General features: G+C 34.5%; 1 protein-coding gene across 2 annotated transcripts in view; it reads right to left on the bottom strand.

The window, feature by feature from the left end:
- Window positions 1-6,881, bottom strand: part of LOC102884532 (CD302 antigen) — a 107,727-nt gene that overhangs the window by 31,868 nt on the left and 68,978 nt on the right. Inside the window, exons 35-37 of one of the 2 annotated variants that reach the window (XM_006921110.3) lie at window positions 6,424-6,546; window positions 5,059-5,226; window positions 1,965-3,281 (exon numbers count right to left, since the gene is read on the bottom strand). In XM_006921110.3, the coding sequence (XP_006921172.1) occupies window positions 3,103-3,281; window positions 5,059-5,226; window positions 6,424-6,546 (470 nt within the window). In that variant the 3' untranslated portion in view covers window positions 1,965-3,102. Of the gene's footprint in view, window positions 1-1,964; window positions 3,282-5,058; window positions 5,227-6,423; window positions 6,547-6,881 lie in introns of those variants that run through there. The other variant, XM_015596691.2, reaches the window with a different exon arrangement.

Raw genomic sequence — 6,881 nt, forward strand, 5'->3', positions numbered from 1 at the left:
GCTGAATTTCCATTGGATTAGGACATCAATGTTTCCCTAATTCCTAGAGTCAGTTTTATCCGAACTTTGCTTTTTTTTTTTTTTTTTTTTAGCAATATTAGCAATACTGACTTGATCCTATCTTGTATTGAAAGGGTATTTGGCCAGGGAACCCAAACTCTAGGATATCTCAGGATGGCTCATCAGCCCACATAAGGTTCCCGGGAAAGGTTCTTGAGCTGAGCATTGCTGAGCTTCATTTTGGCCTGAGATGTTAGGCCTAGAGCACACACAGAGGGTGAGTCTTCCTCTATGTAGTTTAGCTCCCCTGAGCCCAGTAGTGGGGTAAATAGGATGAAGAAGAAATGCTAATGAGGAAGACCAGTAACAAGGTCTGTGCAAGTAATTCAGAGAGGAAAAAAAAAAAGATAAAGGCTTGAATTTAGATAGTTAATAATGGAGATAACCACTTCATTGTGAGAAGTCTGAAGTAATTGACAGAATTGTTGGACTAGGGAGATGAGAAAGGGGATTTGAGGATGACTTCTGAGTTTCTAGGTTGGGAAAAAAAGGGTATGTAGTGTCTTCACGTTAATTGAAAGAATAGAAAAAGAAGTTTCTAAAATTCTGCTTGTGATTAATTTAGCTGGAACGAAGAGAAATACACGTATACTAAATTTGTTGAGATGTAGATGTTGTGAGAATGTTTTAATTTAGAATACACATTGAATTAGAGGTAACTTTGCACAGATCATGAGGTCTCATAGAAAAAATGTCTGAGATCTAGTTAAAATTTGTATTTTTAAGTAAGATAAAGTGGTTGAATAACAATTAGATCTTTGTTTCTTCAAGAGGGTTTTAGGCATAAGTGAACCTAAGATAAAGGAATGTGAATATCTGACTTTTTGTAGCATAAGCTCAGTGGTGGGGTCAGGATTGGGGTTTACCAACACCACAGCAGCTATTTGCAGGGGAGATTTCCCGGATAATGAAAGTAGCTCGCCCTAGGATCAGGGAAGGGAACATGCTATGTGTGTATGTGTATGTGGGGGGCGGTGGGGAGGGGGTTGGAGCAGAGGGGAAAATGGTGATCATCGGTGCCACCTTTGAATTTGTCTCCTATACCTGATCATTAGGTCTATCTGCTTGCTTTTTTAAGTGCTGGTTTTGAAAGATCAATTTTGTCAGACCACATGTGGGGGTTGGATTAGTTAGAGAAGACTGGAAAAGGCTGTTTCAGTTCTTCTGAGACATCTGGAATAGGAGGGAATAGGGAAGAGAACACAATATGGGCAGTTCAAGTCTTCTGGAGAAGGACTTTCATGTAGATTGTCCAGTGAGAGCTGGAAATATGAGCCTGGAAGTAGATATTTGAATTATTGACTTAGAAGTGGTTGAAGACTGCCTTGGGGTGGGAGGTGGTGGGCAGGATCTCCTGAGAGGAGCACAAAGAATGAGAAGTAAGTAGACCATACATAAATGGAATCTCTGCTGATCTAATAGTTAAAAGACAAGCTTATTTGGAGGAATCTGGAAAAGAAACTAAAATCATACGTTCATAAATGTAGGAATGATTATATTTTCTCTTTAAAAATACACACAAATTCTAAAGGTTGCCTCACTTTACAAGAGCTGGACACTTTATTTCTTGTCATACTAAATGCCTAAATTAATAAAAGCCAATCTAGAGATATATTTCAACAAGGATCAACAACACTTTTACTTAAAAAATAAAACAACTTTATTGTGGCATCACTACTATATATAGCTATGTTTTTCACATCAAGTTGATTTAGTTCTTTCAAGAAAGTCTTAATGACTAAAACTGTACAGATCATAGGGTAAGAGAACTAGTGTAACAAATTCAGTAAAAAATATTTTAGAAGAATTATACTATAATTTTAGACTATACTAAAACAGTCTTAGAAAATTATTTACAAATTCATCATAGTATAAACATTTTAAACTTTAAAATAAACCCATGGATTTTATACAAAAATATTCTAAAGTACAAATATAAGTTAAACACTGAATAAAACATTCACCATGTCCAGTGCAAACTATAATTAACAGTATATTCTAGGTGATAAAATTTAAACTGATAACCACAAAACAGTTTTTTTAATCATTCATAATTTTAAATATTTTAGTAGTAATCACAAAGTTTAGAGTTTCATTGTAAAGTTTTCACAAAGTAAAGAGTTTCACTGTAAAGTTTTTACAAATGCAAGATATACAGTTTCCTTCACAGACCCCTTCTCTTTAGCTCATGTAAAAAGGCAACAAAGTAATAAAAATTTCTTAGTCAAAAGTTGACATACTATGTCAAGTATCTAAATTGTAAAATTTTCAAAAACTTAGCTGATTCCCTTTGAAAAGGAAACAGGTATAAGTTGTACATAAGAAAATATAAGAAACACTGCTGCTACAGGATATCTAATCAATCTAAAAATAATGTTCCCACACTTCAGAAAAAATATTAAGTACTAAATCTTTAAAAACCATTGTTTTATGAATAATTATTGACAGAACAAAACTTTTAAATTTAATGTTGGTATGAGATATATTTGGAATAGTAGAAGAAACATCTTGCCAAGTGGTATCATTTTGCTGTGTACAAAACAAACACGTCTTATTGTTTAAAAATTTTCCCCAAATGCTACAAATAACTATTTTAAAACAATGTTGATATTATTTACAGTTGTTTTTTACCTTGAGGTACTAATTTTGCATTTGGTCAGATCTTCATAAAAATTAAAAAGGAAGATGTGTGGCCTAATAATACACCAATTTAAGTTTTCTAAGAAGTGTAAAAACACCATTCAAATATACATATTCTAGTTACTAACCACATTCTTAGAGAGAAAACACACATTAAAATTATTACCCTACGAACAATTTGGACTTTAGTTTCAGCTTCTTTTACTCCCCATTCTATTAAGTAGAGCTATAAACATGGCATTTTGTGGATAATTAAATGTGGATACCAAAATAGCAACTAAACAACCGAAAAAGTACATAAGACTTCTACTTTGGAACAGAGTAAATACTGACACTGGAAGAATTTTATATGGCTCATTTTTCCTAACGTGGTAGTGCAAATTAGAAAACTTTTAGAAGAATTTAGTCATGGAAAGAAGGAAGCATAATCTCATCTTCATTCACTCCTTGTTCATATCGAACAGAAGAGAATCCCGCCCAATGCAAACGGTTCCTTTGGAAAAGGAACCAAAGCAGTCCGCCGATGAAAGCTAGGACACTTAGCACAGCAAATGTGATGGCTATTCCTCTGTAATCAGGGCCTAGAATAAGGAAAGTTTTAACATTGGAGGAGAGAAGATAAAAGTGATCATTATTGATTTTATACATTCTGCTGTGTGTCGCATATGCAAACCTCGTACAAATGAGACAAAATAAGTTCCTGATTGTTTCATAGCATGAATACAGAATTCAAACCCATCATCAAATACTTAAGTGCTTTATTTCCAAATTTAACTGTTTTCCTTTTTACTCAATTCCTCTTCATTGCTACAGCAATTTTCTTCCAAAGAAATTAAAGCACTATCGTTATTCTCACTTCCCCTTCCCATCACCCTTCTGAGTATATCACTCAGTATATTACCTCGCTTTGATAGCAATTTGCTAAAAGCTGTAAATCTTTCTGTTTGGCTTACGTGGGGCCAAATAAAGTATTATCTGCTTTAAAATGGTTTAAGCCTTTAGGATGACCTCATTTAGTTCCTAGCTTTTCAGTTTTAAATGCTGTTCCAGGGCCCTTCTCTGAATACTGCCAACATGGACTCATTCTGTCCAATGGCTTTAATGCCGTCTCTCTGCTGACCTCCCTTCTCTCTCATGTGTCCAATGGCATCCTATACATTCCACATGGTGATCTCATCTCCATATGCTTAGTTCAAAATGGCCAAAACAGAACTCTTGGTTTATAATCCCCTAAGCCTGCTCCCACCTACCCCCCAAAATCTTCCAGTCTTTTTCCATTCCACTCAGAATAGAACCAGAACTCCTGACCCTTTCTTCCAGAGCCCTAAGTATCTGGCACCAGCCTACTTTCCAGTTCTTCCCTGAGCACTCAACAAGCTGGTTCTTCTTTAGGGTCTTTGGGGCAACTGGTACCTCGGCCTGGTGAGCCCTTTCCGATCTCAGCTTCGAATGTCTCCCGTTCTTAAACATCTTGCTGATACCCCAATCTAGAATAGCCATCCCCCTGGTCTTGATCAGAATTTATAAATGTTTGATATTTTTCTCTCTTCTAAATATTCACCTTGGTTACTTATTATCTGTCTTCCTCCACTAGATTGTAAGCCCTGTGAGAAAAAGTATCTTATTTTCCTGTTCATAGGTGCATCCCAGCACACAGAACAGGTCATGACATACAGCAGACACTCAAAATATATGCTAAATTAATGCATGATTATATAGATACTGAACGACTAGAATTCATGTTTTATCTTTGATATTTGTACACCAAAACGAACACTTTTATGCTAGATCTTTAAAAATGTTGCTATGAAAAATTTAGAGATCTTTCTCTAGAAATGAAGTTATTAAGATAAGATTTTTATGGTTATTTTATATATCAACTTATGATAAAACATAAGTTCAAATTATGATTTATTACAGATACTAAGGACATTTTAAGTAATTAAATCCAGTTTTGCAATCTTGTTAAGTTAATCACGAGTTTTAAGGCAATGAGGAGAAAGGAAGCAAACTAACTGCAGAAATAGAGCTTTCACATAGTGAAACTATAGAACAAAATACATCTTAAGAACATTCTCAAAGAAGTGACCTCCCTAATATCTGGCAGCTTCCATTTTTCTTAGGAAAGAACTGTACTAAGTTTAGATTGTTTAGTAGTTTCCTCTGGAAGTCCTAGGCATCTTATGCAGTTATTGTTTCTTATAATCTAATTTCCCAAGGGAAGGAATCTGACTTAAGATTTTTTGGATATACCTTAAGGACTTAACACTATAGGACCAAGTACATATTATTGAGATACACATTTCTTTCCTAACCTGTTCTGCAAAAATATTCCTTAAGGATAGGTTACATACTTACCCAGAGGAACTTTGCAGACAACTCTTCCATAGCCAAGTGAACATTCAACTTTTATCCAAGTTTCATTTGAAGCTAACAAAATGCTACATTTTCCACCATCACTCTTACGTTTATTTGCCCACTTGACAAATGTAACTTTTGATCCATCTAACCAATTCCAAGACTGGCCTAAAGAAAGAAATTAAATAAATGATATTTATCACCACTAAATTACTAAGGTAAGAAGGCATGCGGCTCATATAGTGCTGTGCAACTATTTAAAATGAAATTTATTAAAAGCGAAAAAATTTAAAAATCAGTCCATCAGTTACACTTGTCACATTTCGAGTGCTCAATAGCCACATGTGGCTAGTGACTACTATATTTGATAGTACAGATATAGAACGATTCATCTTTGCAGAAAATTCTATTAGACAACACTGTATAGAGTGTAATGTTTTGATTGAAATGCAGAATTCTTACACATTTATTGTGTGATGGATAGGTTTCTAATGACTCATATGCTCCTCCCTCTCTCTGCCCTCAATTAAAAAACTTGTAACATTAGAGATATGCTGGTGGGGAATGAAGGATCCAGGAGGATCTACACAGGATGACTGTCTTTGTCTTTCAGCTGAGGTAGCACCACCTTGTGGTGATAATGTAAACACAATTCACAATTCATTTAGATGGTCAACTTGGAATCTATTGGCTTTTTTGACATGTACTTAATATTTCGGATTTCGCATTTATTTCAATTATTTAGAATTCAACTTTGCATAGAATATGAAACAGACTTCCTACTTTTCTGTCAAATTTGTACTCTGAATTCATTCTTTATCAATTTCAAGTTCACTCAAACCCTGGAAAAATTCTTCCATGGATCTTTTTGAACGAAATTTCTGTAATTTTACTATGCGAGTTCAAAAAAAATCACTATTAATATTTAATTTTGCTCTATGGTAAAAATGTTCCAAGAGAGAAGGTATCAACAAGAAGAGAACTTTCTGAATAACAGAGTTATAAACCAGAAAAACTGTATAGACAGGAGAACTCCAAGGGAATTAAGGGATGGATTGTGGGGGCATGGGCACACAGATATTGCTATAGACGAAAAGAAATATCCTGTTGATCCAAGTATCTTAAGCCTTTAGAACAATTCCAGTTGATTTCAACTGATTTTCTCTTTCACTAGTGTTTTTCATCATTACTAATAAGTCACTCACTGATTAATTAGGAATTTATAAGCCTCCAAAAAGCAGACCTAACTTGTTCATCAAGAAACATTTGAATTAGCCACCACTTGACATTCTCTAGCAAAGGTGGCTTGGTATTTAGGACAAGTTAGAACTCTTTGCATACTGCACACACAAAGATGTCACTTACTGGCAGCATGTCGAGATAATCCAAGCCAAACTCGCATGGTAATATTATTATTTTCTCTCATCAATCTACTCACGAATTTATTCTCATCTTCATTCTCTATGGTAACAATAGTTGCAGAATGATCTGTTGAAGGAAAACAACCCCCAAACTAATTAGCTTTATGCAAACTAGGGAAGTGTTTTTTCTCAACCAGCTACTTGGAAAGAAAAAAAACTATCATGATCAAGAAATTCAATCTTTACAAAGAGAATGTTTTTAAAATCTGATATCTGTCAGATTTTTATAAGTATAGCATTAATAGCTTCACCAAAAAAAGTTAAAAATATTTCTAGATTGAAACTTTGTGTATAGGAATTTTGTTTCTTCAAAATGTTTATCTGATCTTGGAACTGCCTAACCAGTGTCCGAATAGCTAGGCATAAGAAGTGAGGTATGTGATGGTAGAAAAACGTATTTCC

The sequence above is a fragment of the Pteropus alecto genome, unplaced genomic scaffold (genome assembly GCF_000325575.1).
Source record: "Pteropus alecto unplaced genomic scaffold, ASM32557v1 scaffold3, whole genome shotgun sequence".
NCBI lineage: Eukaryota > Metazoa > Chordata > Mammalia > Chiroptera > Pteropodidae > Pteropus > Pteropus alecto.